The following is a 23,642-nucleotide window of genomic DNA, read 5'->3' as shown; positions in this document are numbered from 1 at the left end:
GGCAGAGAGGAGGAGAGAGGAGAGGCAGAGAGAAGGAGAGGAGGAGAGAGAAGGAGAAAGAAGAGGAGGAGAGAGAAGAGGCAGAGAGGAGGAGAGAGAAGAGGCAGAGAGGAGGAGAAAGAAGAGGAGGAGAGAGAAGAGGCAGAGAGGAGGAGAGAGAAGAGGCAGAGAGGAGGAGAGAGAAGAGGCAGAGAGAAGGAGAGAGAAGAGGGGAAGAGAGAAGAGGCAGAGAGGAGGAGAGAGAAGAGGCAGAGAGAAGGAGAGAGAAGAGGGGAAGAGAGAAGAGGCAGAGAGGAGGAGAGAGAAGAGGCAGAGAGAAGGAGAGAGAAGAGGGGAAGAGAGAAGAGGCAGAGAGGAGGAGAGAGAAGAGGCAGAGAGAAGGAGAGAGAAGAGGGGAAGAGAGAAGAGGCAGAGAGGAGGAGAGAGAAGAGGCAGAGAGGAGGAGAGAGAAGAGGGGAAGAGAGAAGAGGCAGAGAGGAGGAGAGAGAAGAGGCAGAGAGGAGGAGAGAGAAGAGAGAGAAGAGGCAGAGAGGAGGAGAGAGGAGGAGAGAGAAGAGGCAGAGAGGAGGAAAGAGGAGGAGAGAAGAGGCATAGAAGAGGAGAGAGAAGAGGCAGAGAGGAGGAGAGAGAAGAGGCAGAGGAGAGAGGAGAGGCAGAGAGGAGGAGAGAGAAGAGGCAGAGAGGAGGAGAGAGGAGGAGAGAGGAGAGGCAGAGAGGAGGAGAGAGGAGAGGCAGAGAGGAGGAAAGAGGAGAGGCAGAGAGGAGGAGAGAGAGAGAGAAGAGCCAGAGAGGAGGAGAGAGGAGGAGAGAGAAGAGGAGGAGAGAGAAGAGGCAGAGAGGAGGAGAGAGAAGAGGCAGAGAGGAGGAAAGAGGAGGAGAGAGAAGAGGCAGAGAGGAGGAGAGAGGAGGAGAGAGAAGAGGCAGAGGAGAGAGGAGAGGCAGAGAGGAGGAGAGAGAAGAGGCAGAGGAGAGAGGAGAGGCAGAGAGGAGGAGAGAGAAGAGGCAGAGAGGAGGAGAGAGAAGAGGCAGAGAGGAGGAGAGAGAAGAGGCAGAGAGGAGGAGAGAGAGGCAGAGAGGAGAAGAGAGAAGAGGCAGAGAGGAGGCAGAGAGGAGGAGAGAGGAGAGAGAAGAGGCAGAGAGGAGGAGAGAGAAGAGGCAGAGAGGAGGAGAGAGGAGAGGCAGAGAGGAGGAGAGAGAAGAGGCAGAGAGGAGGAGAGAGGAGGAGAGAGAAGAGGCAGAGAGGAGGAGAGAGAAGAGGCAGAGAGGAGGAGAGAGAAGAGGCAGAGAGGAGGCAGAGAGGAGGAGAGAGGAGAGAGAATAGGCAGAGAGGAGGAGAGAGGAGGAGAGAGAAGAGGCAGAGGAGGAGAGAGAAGAGGCAGAGAGGAGGAGAGAGAAGAGGCAGAGAGGAGGAGAGAGAAGAGGAGGAGAGAGAAGAGGCAGAGAGGAGGAGAGAGGAGAGGCATAGAGGAGGAGAGAGGAGGAGAGAGGAGAGGCAGAGAGGAGGAGAGAGAAGAGGCAGAGAGGAGGAGAGAGAAGAGGCAGAGAGAAGGAGAGAGGAGAGGCAGAGAGGAGGAGAGAGGAGAGGCAGAGAGGAGGAAAGAGGAGAGGCAGAGAGGAGGAGAGAGAGAGAGAAGAGCCAGAGAGGAGGAGAGAGGAGGGGAGAGAAGAGGAGGAGAGAGAAGAGGCAGAGAGGAGGAGAGAGGACAGGCAGAGAGGAGGAAAGAGAAGAGGCAGAGAGGAGGAGAGAGAAGAGGCAGAGAGGAGGAGAGAGGAGAAAGGAGAGAGAAGAGGCAGAGAGGAGGAGAGAGAAGAGGCAGAGAGGAGGAGGAGGAGAGGCAGAGAGGAGGAGAGAGAAGAGGGGAAGAGAGAAGAGGCAGAGAGGAGGAGAGAGAAGAGGAGGAGAGAGAAGAGGCAGAGAGGAGGAGAGAGGAGAGGCAGAGAGGAGGAGAGAGAAGAGGCAGAGAGGAGGAGAGAGAAGAGGCAGAGAGGAGGAGAGAGAAGAGGCAGAGAGGAGGAGAGAGAAAAGGCAGAGAGGAGGAGAGAGAAGAGGCAGAGAGGAGGAGAGAGAAGAGGCAGAGAGGAGGGGAGAGAAGAGGAGGAGAGAGAAGAGGCAGAGAGGAGGAGAGAGGAGGAGAGAGAAGAGGCAGAGAGGAGGCGAGAGGAGGAGAGAGGAGAGGCAGAGAGGAGGAGAGCGAGAGAGAGAGAAGAGGCAGAGAGGAGGAGAGGAGGAGAGAGGAGGAGAGAGAAGAGGCAGAGAGGAGGAGAGAGAAGAGGCAGAGAGGAGGAGGAGGAGGAGAGGCAGAGAGGAGGAGAGAGAAGAGGGGAAGAGAGAAGAGGCAGAGAGGAGGAGAGAGAAGAGGAGGAGAGAGAAGAGGCTGAGAGGAGGAGAGAGAAGAGGCAGAGAGGAGAAGAGAGAAGAGGCAGAGAGGAGGCAGAGAGGAGAGAGGAGAGAGAAGAGGCAGAGAGGAGGAGAGAGGAGGAGAGAGAAGAGGCAGAGAGGAGGAGAGAGGAGAGGCAGAGAGGCGGAGAGAGAAGAGGCAGAGAGGAGGAGAGAGAAGAGGCAGAGAGGAGGAGAGAGAAGACGCAGAGAGGAGGAGAGAGAGGAGGCAGAGAGGAGGAGAGGAGGAGAGAGAAGAGGCAGAGAGGAGGAGAGAGAAGAGGCAGAGAGGAGGAGAGATAAGAGGCAGAGAGGAGGAGAGATAAGAGGCAGAGAGGAGGAGAGAGAGGAGGCAGAGAGGAGGAGAGAGAAGAGGCAGAGATGAGGAGAGAGGAGGAGAGAGAAGAGGCAGAGAGGAGGAGAGAGAAGAGGCAGAGAGGAGGAGAGAGAAGAGGCAGAGAGGAGGAGAGAAGAGGCAGAGAGGAGGAGAGAGGAGGAGAGAGAAGAGGCAGAGAGGAGGAGAGAGAAGAGGCAGAGAGGAGGAGAGAGAAGAGGCAGAGAGGAGGAGAGAGAAGAGGCAGAGAGGAGGAGAGAGAAGAGGCAGAGAGAAGAGGCAGAGAGAAGAGGCAGAGAGAAGAGGCAGAGAGGAGGAGAGAGAAGAGGCAGAGAGGAGGAGAGAGAAGAGGCAGAGAGGAGAAGAGAGAAGAGGCAGAGAGGAGGCAGAGAGGAGGAGAGAGAAGAGGCAGAGAGGAGAAGAGAGAAGAGGCAGAGAGGAGGCAGAGAGGAGGAGAGAGGAGGAGAGAGAAGAGGCAGAGAGGAGGAGAGAGGAGGCAGAGAGGAGGAGAGAGAAGAGGCAGAGAGGAGGAGAGAGAAGAGGCAGAGAGGAGGAGAGAGAAGAGGCAGAGAGGAGGAGAGAGAAGAGGCAGAGAGGAGAAGAGAGAAGAGGCAGAGAGGAGAAGAGAGAAGAGGCAGAGAGGAGGCAGAGAGGAGGAGAGAGGAGAGAGAAGAGGCAGAGAGGAGGAGAGAGAAGAGGCAGAGAGGAGGAGAGAGAAGAGGCGGAGAGGAGAAGAGAGAAGAGGCAGAGAGGAGGCAGAGAGGAGGAGAGAGGAGAGAGAAGAGGCAGAGAGGAGGAGAGAGGGAGGAGAGAGAAGAGGCAGAGAGGAGGAGAGAGGAGAGGCAGAGAGGAGGAGAGAGAAGAGGCAGAGAGGAGGAGAGAGGAGGAGAGAGAAGAGGCAGAGAGGAGGAGAGAGAAGAGGCAGAGAGGAGGAGAGAGAAGAGGAGGAGAGAGAAGAGGCAGAGAGGATGAGAGAGGAGAGGCATAGAGGAGGAGAGAGGAGGAGAGAGAAGAGGGGAAGAGAGAAGAGGCAGAGAGGAGGAGAGAGGAGGAGAGAGGAGAGGCAGAGAGGAGGAGAGAGAGAGAGAAGAGGCAGAGAGGAGGAGAGGAGGAGAGAGGAGGAGAGAGAAGAGGCAGAGAGGAGGAGAGAGAAGAGGCAGAGAGAAGGAGAGAGAAGAGGCAGAGAGGTGGAGAGAGGAGAAAGGAGAGAGGTAGAATGAGAAGGAGAGGATTAGAGATGAAGGGAGGAGAAGGAGAAGAGGAGAGAGAGAGGGATAGAAAGGTATTATATTTTGTTGCATTACGAAGTGGTTTACAGTGGATTTGGCATTTTTTAGTCAATGATTTACACAAAATACTCAAAGAATGTCAAAGTGGAAAAAAAATTCTAAAAGAGATTCAAAATTACTGAAAAATGAAACACTAACTCAGTGTAGAAAACATTTAAGAACACCTTCCCAATATTGAGTTGCAAGGTGTGGAAAGCGTTCCACAGGGATGCTGGCCCACAGTTGTGTCAAGTTGGCTGGATGTCCTTTGGGTGGTGGACCATTCTTGATACACACGGGAAACTGTAGAGCGAGAAAAACCCAGCGGCGTTGCAGTTCTTGACACAAACCGGTGCGCCTGGCACCTACTACCGTACCCCGTTCAAAGGCACACATACACAATCCGTGTTTCAATTGTCTCAAGGCTTAAAAATCCTTCTTTAACCTGTCTCCTCTCCGCCATCAAGTGGATTTAACAGGTGACATCAATAAGGGATCATAGATTCATCTAGTCAGTCTGTCATGGAAAGAGCAGGTGTCCTTAATGTTTTGACACTCAGTGTATATATTTGAGAGAGAGAGAGAGAGAGACAGAGAGAGACAGAGAGAGACAGAGAGAGACAGAGAGAGAGAGAGCTGAGAGAGAGAGAGAGAGAGAGAGAGAGAGAGAGAGAGTGAGAGAGAGAGAGAGAGAGAGAGAGAGAGAGAGCTGAGAGAGAGAGAGAGACAGAGAGAGACAGAGAGAGACAGAGAGAGACAGAGAGAGAGAGAGCTGAGAGAGAGAGAGAGAGAGAGAGAGAGAGAGAGAGAGAGAGAGAGAGAGAGAGAGAGAGAGAGAGACAGAGAGAGACAGAGAGAGACAGAGAGAGACAGAGAGAGACAGAGAGAGAGAGAGCTGAGAGAGAGAGAGAACACGAAGAGAGGTTGCAGTAGATTCTGACCTGTACTCCCAGGTGTAGAGGTGAACAGGATATGACATCACAGACAGGAAGTTGAGGCCTGATCCGGACAGGCTTCCCTCTCTGTTTCTTAGAGAGCAGCAACAGGTAGGTGGCAGTGGTCTGGTCGTACCTCCACTGTGTACACAGATATATATACAGTACCAGTCAAAAGACACACCTACTCATTCAAGGGTTTTTCTATATTTGTAATAATATAATAATAATATGCCATTTAGCAGACGCTTTTATCCAAAGCGACTTACAGTCATGCTTGCATACATATATATTTTTTTGTGTACGGGTGGTCCCGGGGATCGAACCCACTACCTTGGCGTTACAAGCGCCGTGCTCTACCAGCTGAGCTACAGAGGACCACATTGTAGAATAATAGTGAAGACATCAAAACTATGAAATAACACACATGGAATCATGTAGTAACCCAAAAAAAGTGTTAAACAAATCAAAATATATTTTATATTTGAGATTCTTCAAAGTAGCCACCCTTTGCCTTTGATGACAGCTTTGCACACTCTTGGCCAAAAAACAACAGCCTGGAATGAGTAGGTGTGTCCAAACTTTTGAGTGGTACTGTACATTTACATTTATAAACAGAAACACACACCTCTGATGAATGAATGTACAAAATAATTGTCAGGGTTCATTCAATCAGCTGTGCTATACTGCCATCTACTGGTGACAGTGGTCAACAACACACACAGGTTTTATACACAGTGTCTCCTATATTAATTTAGCCCACAGCTGCTAAATTGTTGGCACCACTGCAGAAAAATATGTTTTAAAAAAAAGGCAAAAATATATATATCTTTTAAAATTACATTTTTTGGGGCATATTTCTGCTGAGACGCGCTTTTAAATGGATAGTCGTTAGTTGACTCAATGACTGGAAGTCTATGGGAACCCACCGGCGACCCTTGCCACCACTGCTGAATAAAATCCTACCACACACACACACCTACCTCATTGACCAGTTGTAGGGTGCTCTGTCTGGAGTTCCTCAGGCTGACGGACATCTCAGTGATGCAGTCCTCATCTATATAACCCAACTAGTGTGGAGAGAGAGGGAGGGAGGAGAGAGAGAGGAGAGAGGGAGGGAGGAGAGAGAGGGAGGAGAGAGAGAGAGATGGAGGGAGGAGAGAGAGAGAGAGGGAGGAGAGAGAGAGAGAGAGAGAGAGAGAGAGAGAGAGAGGAGAGAGGGAGGAGAGAGAGAGAGAGAGAGAGGGAGGGAGGAGAGAGAGAGGAGAGAGAGGAGAGAGGGAGGGAGGAGAGAGAGGGAGGAGAGAGAGGGAGGAGAGAAAGGGAGGGAGGGAGGAGAGAGAGAGAGAGAGAGAGGGAGGGAGGAGAGAGAGAGGAGAGAGAGGAGAGAGGGAGGGAGGAGAGAGAGAGAGAGAGAGAGAGAGAGGAGAGAGGGAGGAGAGAGAGAGAGAGAGGGGGGGAGGAGAGAGAGAAAGAGGAGAGAGAGAGAGAGAGAGAGAGAGAGAGAGAGAGAGGAAGAGAGAGAGAGAGAGAGAGAGAAAGAGGAGAGAGAGAAAAAGAGAGAGACAGATATTTTTTTTTGTGTCATTTAGCAGACGCTCTGCTCCAGAGCAACTTACAGTTAGTGAGTGCATACATTATTTCATTATTTTTCATACTGGCCCCCCCCATGGGAATCGAACCCACAACCCTGGCGTTGCAAACGCCATGCTCTACCAACTGAGCTACATCCCTGCCGGCCATTCCCTCCCCTAACCTGGACGACGCTGGGCCAATTGTGCTCCGCCCCCATGGGTCTCCCGGTCGCGGGCCGGCTGCGACAGAGCCTGGATTCGAACCAGGATCTCTAGTGGCACAGCTAGCACTGCGATGCAGTGCCTTAGACCACTGCGCCACTCGACACATTCATGTAGGAACTGTGTGTGTCTGAGTGTGTTAGCGTTGAGCGATTAAACGAAATGTTGGTTATTTTTCCGTTTTTTAAAACGCTAATTAGCCGACATCGGTTCAATTATTAGAATTCCATTTTATTCCGTTTCTTTCTGAGCTCAATGTGCAGTTTCTCTAGAGAGAACTCAGATGAAGCCTGGACTGTGCCATGTAGTAGTGAGTTTGTAGTTTCCAAAAGGCCAATATTCTAACATAGTTTAGCGCAGAAAACGTGGTAATGAACTACAATGACCATAATCCAATTGCGCGCCTACTTGTCCGGTCTGGGCAGACACGGAGAGAAGAGACGGAAGGATGTGCGATCAAGAGAGCGGTTGCTTCTCGAGGAATCTCTCTCTACCTGAAAAATACATGATCTAAGTGATCGATAGCTGGTATTCAGCAGTCATAAAAGTCTGCCTTATTACACTGAAGAAACTACTAAAATAGTGATTTAGTCAGACAGCAGCTCAGTAGAGATGAGATGGATGATCTTGGCATGAAATAATAAAGTCATCAAATAAAACTAATGTAATCTACACAACAACTGGAATATTTTATTAAAGTAATGTGAATAACTGATGGTTAATAAGTGATAAGCTGTAATGAGGAGTCACTACCGTTATGGGACTTGTATTAATTGTTGTATTCTGTGTTACAGCATTCAACCAACACAATGCATTATGCATTTAATGTTTTAAAAAAATAACCGAAACCGTGATAATTTCTAAATAATCAAACCGAAACAACCTCAAAAAACACTGTTAGGTGTGTTCAGGTGTGTTTGTTTAGGTGAGTGTGTGTGTGTTTAGGTGTGTGTGTGTGTTTAGGTGTGTGTGTGTGTTTAGGTGTGTGTGTGTGTTTAGGTGTGTGTGTGTGTGTTCAGGTGTGTGTGTGTGTGTTCAGGTGTGTGTGTGTGTTTAGGTGTGTGTGTGTGTTTAGGTGTGTGTGTGTGTTTAGGTGTGTGTGTGTGTTTAGGTGAGTGTGTGTGTTTAGGTGTGTGTGTGTGTTTAGGTGTGTGTGTGTGTGTTTAGGTGTGTGTGTGTATTTAGGTGTGTGTGTGTGTTTAGGTGTGTGTGTGTGTTTAGGTGTGTGTGTGTGTTCAGGTGTGTGTGTGTGTTTAGGTGTGTGTGTGTGTGTTCAGGTGTGTGTGTGTTTAGGTGTGTGTGTGTGTTTAGGTGTGTGTGTGTGTTTAGGTGTGTGTGTGTGTGTTTAGGTGTGTGTGTGTGTTCAGGTGTGTGTGTGTGTGTTCAGGTGTGTGTGTGTGTGTTCAGGTGTGTGTGTAGGTGTGTGTAGGTGTGTTTGTGTGTAGGTGTGTTTGTGTGTTCAGGTGTGTGTGTGTGTGTGTGTGTGTTCAGGTGTGTGTGTGTGTGTTCAGGTGTGTGTGTAGGTGTGTGTAGGTGTGTTTGTGTGTAGGTGTGTTTGTGTGTTCAGGTGTGTGTGTGTGTGTGTGTGTGTTCAGGTGTGTGTAGGTTGTTACGTTCCCACAAGACAAATTCAAACCGTCGTCCCAACAAAGGGAACTACCAAAGAAAATCTCTTTAACAACCAAAACCAACCAGGTGGGGTTTAGGAGGGTTCTGAGAGACACTATGGGGGGTCCACTGGAGGTCGACTAGCAACAACAACTGGGCCCTAAAAGATACCCACCATGAGACCCACTGAACCTGCTCCAGAACAGGCAAACAAACTTAAAGACAGGAAGCAAACCACAAAGTGGAGCAAAATGAAATCAGATAAAGGATTGTTTGTCTAGAAATCAAACAGGGAGCGCCAACTAAAGGTGTTGACCCTCCACATCTCTCAATACAACTAAAGGTGTTGACCCTCCACATCTCTCAATACAACTAAAGGTGTTAACCCTCCACATCTCTCAAGACAACTAAAGGTGTTAACCCTCCACATCTCTCAATACAACTAAAGGTGTTGACCCTCCACATCTCTCAATACAACTAAAGGTGTTAACCCTCCACATCTCTCAAGACAACTAAAGGTGTTAACCCTCCACATCTCTCAAGACAACTAAAGGTGTTAACCCTCCACATCTATCAAGACAACTAAAGGTGTTAACCCTCCACATCTATCAAGACAACTAAAGGTGTTAACCCTCCACATCTCTCAAGACAACTAAAGGTGTTAACCCTCCACATCTCTCAAGACAACTAAAGGTGTTAACCCTCCACATCTATCAAGACAACTAAAGGTGTTAACCCTCCACATCTCTCAAGACAACTAAAGGTGTTGACCCTCCACATCTCTCAAGACAACTAAAGGTGTTAACCCTCCACATCTATCAAGACAACTAAAGGTGTTAACCCCTCCACATCTCTCAAGACAACTAAAGGAGTTAACCCTCCGCATCTATCAAGACAACTAAAGGTGTTAACCCTCCACATCTATCAAGACAACTAAAGGTGTTGACCCTCCAGATCTATCAAGACAACTAAAGGTGTTAACCCTCCACATCTATCAAGACAACTAAAGGTGTTGACCTTCCACATCTATCAAGACAACTAAAGGTGTTAACCATCCACATCTATCAAGACAACTAAAGGTGTTAACCCTCCACATCTATCAAGACAACTAAAGGTGTTAACCCCTCCACATCTCTCAAGACAACTAAAGGTGTTAACCCTCCACATCTATCAAGACAACTAAAGGTGTTAACCCTCCACATCTATCAAGACAACTAAAGGTGTTAACCCTCCACATCTCTCAAGACAACTAAAGGTGTTAACCCCTCCACATCTATCAGGACAACTAAAGGTGTTGACCCTCCGCATCTCTCAAGACAACTAAAGGAGTTAACCCTCCACATCTATCAAGACAACTAAAGGTGTTGACCCTCCACATCTATCAAGACAACTAAAGGAGTTAACCCTCCACATCTATCAAGACAACTGGAGCACTGGGCCAGCCACTCTTAAAGATCACCTAGGCCAGCACAGGTGAAACGCCTTCCCACTAATGAGATGGCAACCAGCACAGGTGAAACGCCTTCCCACTAATGAGATGGCAACCAGCACAGGTGAAACGCCTTCCCACTAAGTGTTCTTAGGTGTGTTTAGGTGTGTTCTTAAGTGTGTTCTTAGGTGTGTTTAGGTGTGTTCTTAAGTGTGTTCTTAGGTGTGTTTAAGTGTGTTCTTAAGTGTGTCCTTAGGTGTGTGTTCTTAGGTGTGTTTAAGTGTGTTCTTAAGTGTGTTCTTAGGTGTGTGTTCTTAGGTGTGTTTAAGTGTGTTCTTAAGTGTGTTCTGAAGTGTGTCCTTAGGTGTGTTTAAGTGTGTTCTTAAGTGTGTCCTTAGGTGTGTGTTCTTAGGTGTGTTTAAGTGTGTTCTTAAGTGTGTCCTTAGGTGTGTGTTCTTAGGTGTGTTTAAGTGTGTTCTTAAGTGTGTGTAGGTGTGTGTAGGTGTTGTGTAGGTGTTGTGTAGGTGTGTGTAGGTGCTGTATTCTTACAGGCTGCTTGCTGTTCCACTCTACTGGGCTGCCATAGCCAGATATCATCCAGGGGTGGTCTAGGAGCTGTCTGACGGTCACGCGACGCTTAGGATCCACCTAAACACACACACAATGAATAACTACTATACACAACCTGATCATATGTCAACATCAGAGAGAGAGAGAGAGAGACAGAGAGACAGAGAGAGGCATAGAGAGAGAGAGAGCGAGAGAGGGAGAGGGGGAGAGAGAGAGACAGAGAGAGAGAGAGAGAGAGAGAGAGAGGTGTAGGAGGAGTTGTGTACCTGCATCATCTGGTTGAGTAGCAGGATGCTCCCAGGAGACACCCAGTGAGGGTTGAGGTATTTACCTCTCTAAAACAACATGGAGGTTAGTTCACACTAGGGCTTTGAATCTTGCTTTCATTATGCTCCCAAATATTTAGCTGTGCAAAAGAGAAAAAACGAACTGAAGACAATCATGGTTGAACCGTTTCTACAGAGAGAACTAACTGAAGAAAATCATGGTTGAACCGTTTCTACAGAGAAAAGACAGTCATGGTTGAACCGTTTCTACAGAGAAAACTAACTGAAGACAATCATGGTTGAACCGTTTCTACAGAGAAAAGACAGTCATGGTTGAACCGTTTCTACAGAGAAAACTAACTGAAGACAATCGTGGTTGAACCGTTTCTACAGAGAAAACTAACTGAAGACAATCATGGTTGAACCATTTCTACAGAGAAAAGACAGTCATGGTTGAACCATTTCTACAGAGAAAAGACAGTCATGGTTGAACCGTTTCTACAGAGAAAAGACAGTCATGGTTGAACCGTTTCTACAGAGAAAACTAACTGAAGACAATCATGGTTGAACCCTTTCTACAGAGAAAACTAACTGAAGACAATCATGGTTGAACCGTTTCTACAGAGAAAAAGTTATGAACTATGTTGTAGGCGCTAAATGTCAGGCCGTGTTTCCATTCAGAAATTGTGGGCCGTCCTAAAACCAGGAACTGGCTGAACCATTTGGTAAACAACCTGTCATGTTACCTTAGATACCTTGGTGACAACCATGTAACTTCACCAATACACACACACACACACACACACACACACACACACACACACACACACACACACTATCTTACGGTGATTTTCCTGTAGAGCACCATAGAGTTGTCGTCATCAAAGGGCAGATATCCACACAGCAGAGCAAACAGCAACACCCCCATACTCCACACATCAGCCTGGAAACACAACACACACACACACACACACACACACACACACACACACATTATACACAGCAGAGCAAACAGCAACACCCCCATACTCCACACATCAGCCTGGAAACACAACACACACACACATACATTATACACACACACATTATACACACACAACACACACATTATACACACACACATTATATACACACACACACACATTATACACACACACACACATTATACACACACACACACACACATTATACACACACACATACACATTATACACATTATATACACACACACACACATTATACACACACACACACACATTATACACACACACATTATACACACACACACACACACACATTATACACACACACATACACATTATACACACACACACACACACACTTATACACACATTATACACACACACACATTATACACACACACACATTATACACACACACACATTATACACACACACATTATACACACACACACACACACACACACACATACACATTATACACACACACATACACGTTATACACACACACACACATTATACACACACACACACACACATACACATTATACACACACACATACACAGCAGAGGAAACAGCTACCCCACCCCCCATACTCCACACATCAGCCTGGTAACACAACACACACACACACACACACATTATACACACACACACACAGACATATTATACCCCCCCTCCCCGGTGTCTCACCTCAGAGCCGATGTAGGCTTTCCCCTGGATGAGTTCTGGAGCAGCATAGGCCGGACTCCCACAACACGTCATCAACTCATAGCTCAGACCCCCCTATAACACAGTGATTAGACTGGACCACCACAACACGTCATCAACTCATAGCTCAGACCCCCCCTATAACACAGTGATTAGACTGGACTCCCACAACACGTCATCAACTCATAGCTCAGACCCCCCTATAACACAGTGATTAGACTGGACCACCACAACACGTCATCAACTCATAGCTCAGACCCCCCCTATAACACAGTGATTAGACTGGACTCCCACAACACGTCATCAACTCATAGCTCAGACCCCCCCTATAACACAGTGATTAGACTGGACCACCACAACACGTCATCAACTCATAGCTCAGACCCCCCTATAACACAGTGATTAGACTGGACCACCACAACACGTCATCAACTCATAGCTCAGACCCCCCTATAACACAGTGATTAGACTGGACCACCACAACACGTCATCAACTCATAGCTCAGACCCCCCTATAACACAGTGATTAGACTGGACCACCACAACACGTCATCAACTCATAGCTCAGACCCCCCTATAACACAGTGATTAGACTGGACTACCACAACACGTCATCAACTCATAGCTCAGACCCCCCTATAACACAGTGATTAGACTGGACCACCACAACACGTCATCAACTCATAGCTCAGACCCCCCTATAACACAGTGATTAGACTGGACCACCACAACACGTCATCAACTCATAGCTCAGACCCCCCCTATAACACAGTGATTAGACTGGACCACCACAACACGTCATCAACTCATAGCTCAGACCCCCCTATAACACAGTGATTAGACTGGACTACCACAACACGTCATCAACTCATAGCTCAGACCCCCCTATAACACAGTGATTAGACTGGACCACCACAACACGTCATCAACTCATAGCTCAGACCCCCCCTATAACACAGTGATTAGACTGGACCACCACAACACGTCATCAACTCATAGCTCAGACCCCCCTATAACACAGTGATTAGACTGGACTACCACAACACGTCATCAACTCATAGCTCAGACCCCCCTATAACACAGTGATTAGACTGGACCACCACAACACGTCATCAACTCATAGCTCAGACCCCCCCCCCCTATAACACAGTGATTAGACTGGACTCCCACAACACGTCATCAACTCATAGCTCAGACCCCCCTATAACACAGTGATTAGACTGGACCACCACAACACGTCATCAACTCATAGCTCAGACCCCCCTATAACACAGTGATTAGACTGGACTCCCACAACACGTCATCAACTCATAGCTCAGACCCCCCTATAACACAGTGATTAGACTGGACCACCACAACACGTCATCAACTCATAGCTCAGACCCCCCTATAACACAGTGATTAGACTGGACTCCCACAACACGTCATCAACTCATAGCTCAGACCCCCCTATAACACAGTGATTAGACAGGACCACCACAACACGTCATCAACTCATAGCTCAGACCCCCCCCTATAACACAGTGATTAGACTGGACCACCACAACACGTCATCAACTCATAGCTCAGACCCCCCCTATAACACAGTGATTAGACTGGACCACCACAACACGTCATCAACTCATAGCTCAGACCCCCCCTATAACACAGTGATTAGACTGGACCACCACAACACGTCATCAACTCATAGCTCAGACCCCCCCTATAACACAGTGATTAGACAGGACCACCACAACACGTCATCAACTCATAGCTCAGACCCCCCCTATAACACAGTGATTAGACAGGACCACCACAACACGTCATCAACTCATAGCTCAGACCCCCCTATAACACAGTGATTAGACAGGACCACCACAACACGTCATCAACTCATAGCTCAGACCCCCCCCCTATAACACACACCGTGATTAGGCAGGACTTAGCACACAGAACACATTAAATCGAATCAATAAATGTATTTATCAATGACCACTAAGTCTTGGCACATATCACTGAGACAACATGACAGTGTGTGTGTCAGTGGGGTTACCTTAGGTTTGGCACAGAGACCAAAGTCGATCAGTTTCAGGTTGTGGTCTTCATCTATCAACAGGTTCTCCTGAGGGAGGGAGGGAGGGAGGCAGGGAGGGAGGGAGGGAGGCAGGGAGGGAGGGAGGGAGGGAGGGAGGGAGGGAGGGAGGGAGGGAGGGAGGGAGGGAGGGAGGATGGGAGGGAGGGAGGGAGGGGAGGCAGGGAGGGAGGGTGGGAGGGAGGGAGGGAGGGAGGGAGGGAGGGAGGCAGGGAGGAGGGAGGGAGGGAGGGGGAGGGAGGCAGGGAGGGAGGGAGGAGGGAGGAGGGAGGCAGGGAGGAGGGAGGGAGGGGAGGCAGGGAGGGAGGGAGGGAGGGAGGGAGGGAGGGAGGGAGGGTGGGAGGGAGGGAGGGAGGGAGGCAGGCAGGCAGGCAGGCAGGCAGGCAGGCAGGCAGGCAGGCAGGCAGGCAGGCAGGCAGGCAGGGAGGGAGGGAGGGAGGGAGGGAGGGAGGGAGGGAGGCAGGGAGGGAGGGAGGGAGGGAGGCAGGGAGGGAGGGAGGGAGGGAGGCAGGGAGGGAGGGAGGGAGGGAGACAGAGAGAGAAGCATTAATGGTAGTTATGTACATGTATTAAATATATACCACCTGATCACTGAACCAACAGCAGTGTTTAACCAAAGCAAGTCTGTGTGGCTTACAACGACTGCATTCAGCACCGTCACCACTAGCAACAACAACTGCATTCAGCACCATCACCACTAGCAACAACAACTGCATTCAGCACCATCACCACTAGCAACAACGACTGCATTCAGCACCATCACCACTAGCAACAACGACTGCATTCAGCACTGTCACCACTAGCAACAACAACTGCATTCAGCACCGTCACCACTAGCAACAACAACTGCATTCAGCACCATCACCACTAGCAACAACGACTGCATTCAGCACCATCACCACTAGCAACAACGACTGCATTCAGCACTGTCACCACTAGCAACAACAACTGCATTCAGCACCGTCACCACTAGCAACAACAACTGCATTCAGCACCATCACCACTAGCAACAACAACTGCATTCAGCACCGTCACCACTAGCAACAACAACTGCATTCAGCACCATCACCACTAGCAACAACAACTGCATTCAGCACCGTCACCACTAGCAACAACAACTGCCTTCAGCACCGTCACCACTAGCAACAACAACTGCCTTCAGCACCGTCACCACTAGCAACAACAACTGCATTCAGCACTGTCACCACTAGCAACAACAACTGCATTCAGCACCGTCACCACTAGCAACAACAACTGCCTTCAGCACCGTCACCACTAGCAACAACAACTGCATTCAGCACCGTCACCACTAGCAACAACAACTGCATTCAGCACCGTCACCACTAGCAACAACAACTGCCTTCAGTACCGTCACCACTAGCAACAACAACTGCCTTCAGTACCGTCACCACTAGCAACAACAACTGCATTCAGCACTGTCACCAACTGCATTTTAATATAGTGTCTGAAATGTCTTCCCTACTAGTGAAGGTACTGACAGGCCTTGTCCCAAATCTGTCTTCCCTACTACTGAAGGTGCTGACAGGCCTTGTCCCAAATCTGTCTTCCCTACTACTGAAGGTACTGACAGGCCTTGTCCCAAATCTGTCTTCCCTACTACTGAAGGTACTGACAGGCCTTGTCCCAAATCTGTCTTCCCTACTACTGAAGGTACTGACAGGCCTTGTCCCAAATCTGTCTTCCCTACTACTGAAGGTGCTGACAGGCCTTGTCCCAAATCTGTCTTCCCTACTACTGAAGGTGCTGACAGGCCTTGTCCCAAATCTGTCTTCCCTACTACTGAAGGTGCTGACAGGCCTTGTCCCAAATCTGTCTTCCCTACTACTGAAGGTACTGACAGGCCTTGTCCCAAATCTGTCTTCCCTACTACTGAAGGTGCTGACAGGCCTTGTCCCAAATCTGTCTTCCCTACTACTGAAGGTGCTGACAGGCCTTGTCCCAAATCTGTCTTCCCTACTACTGAAGGTGCTGACAGGCCTTGTCCCAAATCGGTCTTCCCTACTACTGAAGGTACTGACAGGCCTGCAGTACATACTGTGTACTAATCATACTACATAGTATTTAGTATGGACTGTTCAGTAAAAACTAATGCAGTAAGCAGCCAGTAGGGGACAGTGGGGGGCGATTGTAACATACTCTATTGGTCAGAGACCACCTGAACTAAGGAAGTCCTGTTTATATAAGAAACTTCCATCTGTCTTCTAAACAATTTAAATGTCTGTAAAGAAGATGGTCGGATCACAATATTGATTTTAATCCCAAAAAAAGTCTGGAAATGATCTTTGACCCCGTGGCAGAGCAATTGTAAATCGTCCGACACCGCCCCTTTCTTAATTTTGGGGCGTGCCTTTACTGGTTCATCGATGTGTCGTAGCTAGTTCGTTAGCTAAGCTAGCCACTGTAGCTAGCCAGTAAACTCCTCCAGTATGTGTTGATGTGTCGTAGCTAGTTCGTTAGCTAAGCTAGCCACTGTAGCTAGCCAGTAAACTCCTCCAGTATGTGTTGATGTGTCGTAGCTAGTTCGTTAGCTAAGCTAGCCACTGTAGCTAGCCAGTAACTCCTCCAGTATGTGTTGATGTGTCGTAGCTAGTTCGTTAGATAAGCTAGCCACTGTAGCTAGCCAGTAACTCCTCCAGTATGTGTTGATGCGTCGTAGCTAGTTCGTTAGCTAAGCTAGCCACTGTAGCTGGCCAGTAAGTCCTCCAGTATGTGTTGATGTGTCGTAGCTAGTTCGTTAGCTAAGCTAGCCACTGTATTTTGTATTTAGAGGGAAGCTGTACAGATCGGTAAGAAATGGCACATCCATTTGTTTTTTGTTTTTAAGCATTAAATGACCTGGTATGATGGTGCATTGATCAGTTACACAGTTTAAAGCTGTTATTTTAGCGTTTTTTTCCCCCAAAGTCAACCTTTAAAGTCAGTATTTGTATAATTAATGTATAATTCATGCAATCTTAAAGTTAAAATCACTTGTTTTCATCATTTGGCTGCTTGGCTCAGAGTCATTTTAAAGGGATAGTTCATGATTTTAGCAATGAGTGTATCCGCTGTGGACGTATCCCTGGTTACCTACCGGTATGAGGTCTCTGTGAGCGTATCCCTGGTTATCTACAGGTTTGAGGTCTCTGTGAGCGTATCCCTGGTTACCTACCGGTTTGAGGTCTCAGTGAGCGTATCCCTGGTTACCTACCAGTTTTAGGTCTCTGTGGGCGTATCCCTGGTTACCTACTGGTTCGAGGTCTCTGTGGGCGTATCCCTGGTTACCTACCGGTTCGAGGTCTCTGTGGGCGTATCCCTGGTTACCTACCGGTTTGAGGTCTCTGTGGGCGTATCCCTGGTTACCTACTGGTTCGAGGTCTCTGTGGGCGTATCCCTGGTTACCTACCGGTTTGAGGTCTCTGTGGGCATATCCCTGGTTACCTACCGGTTTGAGGTCTCTGTGGGCGTATCCCTGGTTACCTACTGGTTTGAGGTCTCTGTGGGCGTATACCTGGTTACCTACCGGTTTGAGGTCTCTGTGGGCATATCCCTGGTTACCTACCGGTTTGAGGTCTCTGTGGGCGTACCCCTGGTTATCTACAGGTTTGACGTCTCTGTGAGCGTATCCCTGGTTACCTACCGGTTTGAGGTCTCTGTGGGCGTACCCCTGGCTGTGGACGTAGGCCAGCGCTGAGACGATCTGCCTGAAGAACACCCTGGTCTCCTCTTCAGACAGACGGTCCTTAGCTATGATGTAGTCAAACAGCTCTCCTCCTGGACAATACTGGAGGAGGAGGAGACACAGACAGACAGACGGTATTAGTCTATATCATGGTGCAGTCTACAGATATGCTGATGTGTGGGGTCCTACCTCCAGCACCATGTATATCTTGGTATTAGTCTATATCATGGTACAGTCTACAGACATGCTGATGAGTGGGGTCCTACCTCCAGCACCATGTATATCTTGGTATTAGTCTATATCATGGTGCAGTCTACAGGCATGCTGATGTGTGGGGTCCTACCTCCAGCACCATGTATATCTTGGTATTAGTCTATATCATGGTGCAGTCTACAGATATGCTGATGTGTGGGGGTCCTACCTCCAGCACCATGTATATCTTGGTATTAGTCTATATCATGGTGCAGTCTACAGACATGCTGATGAGTGGGGTCCTACCTCCAGCACCATGTATATCTTGGTATTAGTCTCAATCACATGGTACAGTCTACAGACATGCTGATGGCTCAGACTCTTCATGGCCTCTATCTCCACCTTCACACGAGGAAGGTCCTCCTGCACAGAATAAAATATATATATATATTTTTTTAAACTTTGTGTTTCTTTAACAAGCCATTCACATTTGATTAAAACCACCACAGTAAAAACACAGTAAATATTAGAGAGACAGAGAGAGAGAGAGCGAGAGAGAGAGAGAGAGAGAGAGAGAGAGAGAGAGACACAGAGAGAGAGAGAGAGAGACAGAGAGAGAGAGAGAGAGAGAGAGAGAGCGAGAGAGACAGGAAGAGAGAGAATGAAATAGGGAGAGCGAGAGAGTGGGAATGAGAGTGAAAGAGGGAGGAAGAGAGAGAGGAAGAAAGAGATGAGAGAGAGAGGGAGGGAGACTCACCCCCAGTTCCTTCTTCTCCATGATTTTAATGGCCACCTTCTCTCCTGTCAGGATGTGGCGACCCAGCTTGACCTTAGCAAAGCCTCCTGATGGACACACAACACACCCAGCTTGACCTTAGCAAAGCCTCCTGATGGACACACAACACACCCAGCTTGACCTTAGCAAAGCCTCCCGATGGACACACAACACACCCAGCTTGACCTTAGCAAAGCCTCCCGATGGACACACAACACACCCAGCTGCATAGCAGATCAGATAAGACACACACACAGGTCAGAACAGATAACACACACACACAGGGACCAGACACAGACCACACACAGCTACATGCACACAGAGCTGCATGAATGAACACACACACTCCAGGTTCCTCCTGTGTCAGGTATGGGGTGGTTGTGTCAGGTATGGGGTGGTTGTGTCAGGTATGGGGTGGTTGTGTCGGGTATGGATGCGGTGGTTTGCGTCGGGATGTCTCACCCGAGCCGATGGTCTCGTAGACTTCATAGTACTTGAGGAGTTCCGCCGCGCTGTCCATGGGCATCTCGTCGACCACACAACCTCACCGCTGCGACAAAAGCACACAGTGACATTTAGCCAAAAGGCTCCAGAAGGCTAGTTCCAATTGGTGGCTACTGGCTAACATAGCATCCACACACGTTGCAAATCTGTCTCGCAAACTGTCTAGTCTGGCTTAGCTAGTTAACGTTAGCTGCCTGTCAACTGACAACCTTCGGTCTCCTTTGAAAAGTCTATAAGCTAAATGTTAACTTACACGAAAATGTTTCAACGCATAAGATGACAAGAATAACATACTTACACTTCTAGCATATATAAATACCGTAGCAAGCTGTGACAGGACTTATCAATTCTAACCAGCTCGCTACATTATTACGTTAGCTAGCTAATTTAATGACTTGCGGTTGCCAAGTTTGCTAAGGTTTCACCTAGCTAGACTAACGTTATTTTCGCACTGTTTGGCTAGCTGAGTTATCCTTCGAACCTACCTTAAATACAAACTTGGATCTAGTCCGTAAAGCAGCAAATGTTATCACGAATGTGGAAATATATACTTTGGAAATGTACTATGCGACCTTCTCGCTCAGTGACGTTTTGTTGCAGAAGTTTGAATTTCCCACTACGGGTGACGAAATGTCCTTACTTCCGGTTTCCGCATTCAACGTGTCCCCTGCCTCCCTCTATCGTTCAGTAACGGCACTGCAGCTATACAACGGATTCTACACTACAAGACCCTAACGACAGATCTACGATCAGATCATTCTAGCCCACAATCCTAACCTTTAAAGGGCCAAACAGCCGTTGAAACAATAACAAAGCATTCCACGCCACTGTTTCGGTAAAAAGCTGAGGGGCTGATAGGGGCTGGAGAAATGGAATCACTCTCAAATTTATAGACATAGCTATGGATGCAAGGACTGACCATCCATAAAATTATAGTTTTGAAGGTAAACTCAGCGAAATGACGTTGCCACGAGCATAGCCTGGGCAGCCGCTAGTGGGCTTTGCATTATCCTCTGGGCTTTATGGATCTCCACTATCCTCTGGGCTTTATGGATCTCCACTATCCTCTGGGCTTTATGGATCTCCACTATCCTCTGGGCTTTATGGATCTCCACTATCCTCTGGGCTTTATGGATCTCCACTATCCTCTGGGCTTTATGGATCTCCACTATCCTCTGGGCTTTATGGACCTCCACTATCCTCTGGGCTTTATGGATCTCCACTATCCTCTGGGCTTTATGGATCTCCACTATCCTCTGGGCTTTATGGACCTCCACTATCCTCTGGGCTTGATGTACACAGCTGGGGATGCACTCCTGTCCCCCGGCGACGGGTTCCTAACGAAAACATTATCCATTCAGGCTGGAAAGGCTTCGATGTCCTCCTTAAGTAGTTTTAATGGAGAGAAGGCAAAAAAAAAAAAAAAAAAGGGAAAATATGCATACTTTCTTTATTAAACACCATTTTCCAGCACCATGCTAGAGTGGTTAATGCCTAGGAATGCTACTTCCTGATGTGGCGTATTGTATTTTGCGTTGTTTACCCTTGGCTGAAGATAGTGGAGATCCATAAAGCCCACTAGCAGCTGTCCACGCTACCAACGAGCAGCACCAGAGATATTGAGATGAGAGAGACGCAACACTTCGCTCTCACACGGTCACACACAGTATCTGCTCATGTGCACACTGGTTCGCTTCACGGTAGCCAGGGCACCAAAACAGCAGAGAAGTTGAGTCTCGCGCTTCAACGCTCTTAGTAGTTCCCGGAAATTGACCCACTATGCTGTTTACTTTCTGCATCCACGTCATATTGCTGAGTCTACCTTTAACCACGTCTTGAGGCTATACAGTGTATATTTACATTGTTTACTAACATTGGAGTAAAATATAAACGCCTGGAATATTTCAATTTTGGAGAATCTCTTATAAAACGGGTTAAAGTTATGTATAGTAACTCTAGGTGTAAAATAGTAAATAATGGTTACTTCACAGAAAGTTTTAAACTGTCAAGAGGAGTAGAACAAGGTTGTCCACTATCGGTATATCTATTTATTATGGCCATCGAGATGTTAGCTATTAAAATCAGATCCAACAATAATATTAAGGAGTTAGAAATCCAGTGCTTAAAAACAAAGGTGTCATTGTACGCTGATGATTCATGTTTTCTTTTAAATCCACAACTTGAATCCCTCCACAGCCTCATAGAGGATATAGATAGTTTTTCTAACCTCTGGATTACAACCAAATTATGATAAGTGTACTATATTACGTATTGGATCACTAAGAAATAAAACGTTCACATTAAACAAAATACAACTTTTAAATTACCATGTAGTTTACCAATAAAATGGTCTGACGGTGAAGTGGACATACTTGGTATTCATATCCCGAAATAAATGATCTCACTACAATACATTTTAATAGAAAGTTTGCAAAAATAGATAAGATACCTGTCTATTTGTGGAAAAATCACCCTGATTAACTCTTTAGTCATATCACAAAATTGAACGGGCCTATTTATATAATGAATATGAATTTGGAGGGCAGAAATTATTAAATATTAAAGCATTAGACCTCTCACTAAAAGCTTCAGTTGTACAAAAGTTATACTTAAATCCGACCTGGTGTCACGAGTTGCTAAGCCAGAACCCAGAAGCAGACCAGGACAAGGTAAGTTGAAACGAAGGTGAGTGTTTATTTACAAATTCAAGAGTGATGCTGAATAATCAAGGGAACAGAGCGGGCGGCGTTGATTAGTTGTTGGGGGTGCAGTGGTTGATCCCATCCTGGGTCGGCAGCCGCCGACCACCAGGCAGAGGTTGGATGAAGGTTCCGGACGGGTGACTGCAGATGGAACAAAACGGGGGTAAGTAAGCAACAAACCAACAAGGTGCAAAAACAACAAAACTAACGCTAGGCTCTAAGACTGATACTCTGGTAAACCTACTGTTCATGGCTAACGATCCGGCAGGGAATGGATGTTAGGCCAGAGCCTAAGAAGGGTGATGATCAGGACCAGGTGTGCAGATTGCTGACGGGATGCAGGTGCGGAAATCAAGAGAGCTCCCCGGAGCGTTCCCGAACCCTCGGGAAACTGGAGATCACGAACAGAAAAACTAGTCACCAGACAGGACCCGACTCAGACTGCCGGGATCGTTACAGTACCCCCCTCCGACGAACGCCACCGGGCGGACTCCCCGCGCGCCAGGATGGAGGCGGTAGAAGTCACTGATGAGGTCAGCATCTAGGACCTGTCGCCGCGGAATCCAACTCCTCTCTTCAGGACCATACCCCTCCCAGTCCACGAGATACTGGAAACCCCGGCCCCGCCGTCTGGAATCCATGATGCGACGCACCGTGTAGGCAGGACCACCTCCGATCATCCGAGGAGGAGGAGGAGGAGGCGGAGGAGGCAACAGAGGACTGAGGAAAACAGGCTTGAGGCAGGAGACATGAAAGGTGGGATGGACTCTGAGCGTCCTCGGGAGTTTGAGTCGAACTGCCACCGGATTGATCACCTTCTCCACCACAAACGGACCAATGAACCTCGGTAACAACTTCCTAGACTCAGTCCGTAACGGAAGATCCCGTGTGGCCAACCAGACCCTATCTCCGATGGAATAGGTGGGAGCGGGGATCCGGCGACGATTCGCCTGGAGCTGATACCGGTCCGAAACTCTAAGGAGTGCCTTTCTGGCCCGATGCCAGGTCCGGTGGCAACGACGAATATGGGCCTGAACAGAAGGCACTGAGAGCTCCTTCTCCTGAGAAGGGAACAGGGGAGGTTGGTAGCCATACAGGCACTGGAAGGGAGACATCCCAGTGGCAGATGTAGGGGAGAGTATTGTGGGCATACTCAACCCAAGGCAACTGAGAGACCCAGGAGGTGGGGTTGGAAGAGACCAGGCAGCGTAGCGTGGATTCCATCTTCTGGTTGGCTCTCTCCGCCTGACCATTGGATTGGGGGTGAAACCCAGATGTGAGACTGACTGTAGCTCCAATGGCCAAACAGAAGGACTTCCAGACAGCAGAGGTAAACTGAGGGCCACGGTCGGAAACGATATCACTGGGCAAACCGTGGACCCTGAAAACCTCCCTAACCAGGATCTCGGACGTCTCCGAGGCAGAGGGAAGCTTGGCAATT

The 23,642-nt window shown here is 48.2% G+C and overlaps 1 protein-coding gene across 1 annotated transcript in view; it reads right to left on the bottom strand.

Annotated features, from left to right (window-relative positions):
- melk (maternal embryonic leucine zipper kinase) overlaps window positions 1-20,688 on the bottom strand; it is a 30,408-nt gene extending 9,720 nt beyond the window's left edge. Inside the window, 12 exon segments of the mRNA XM_041893745.2 lie at window positions 4,921-5,055; window positions 5,898-5,984; window positions 10,297-10,395; window positions 10,584-10,652; window positions 11,428-11,526; window positions 12,258-12,350; window positions 14,308-14,376; window positions 17,987-18,130; window positions 18,527-18,643; window positions 18,978-19,063; window positions 19,458-19,545; window positions 19,985-20,688. Of these exon segments, the coding sequence (XP_041749679.2) occupies window positions 4,921-5,055; window positions 5,898-5,984; window positions 10,297-10,395; window positions 10,584-10,652; window positions 11,428-11,526; window positions 12,258-12,350; window positions 14,308-14,376; window positions 17,987-18,130; window positions 18,527-18,643; window positions 18,978-19,063; window positions 19,458-19,521 (1,062 nt within the window). The 5' untranslated portion in view covers window positions 19,522-19,545; window positions 19,985-20,688.
- Between the last annotated feature and the right edge of the window lie 2,954 nt (window positions 20,689-23,642).

The sequence above is a fragment of the Coregonus clupeaformis genome, unplaced genomic scaffold (assembly GCF_020615455.1).
Source record: "Coregonus clupeaformis isolate EN_2021a unplaced genomic scaffold, ASM2061545v1 scaf0390, whole genome shotgun sequence".
Classification (NCBI taxonomy): domain Eukaryota; kingdom Metazoa; phylum Chordata; class Actinopteri; order Salmoniformes; family Salmonidae; genus Coregonus; species Coregonus clupeaformis.
This window is presented reverse-complemented; position numbering and strand designations above follow the sequence as displayed.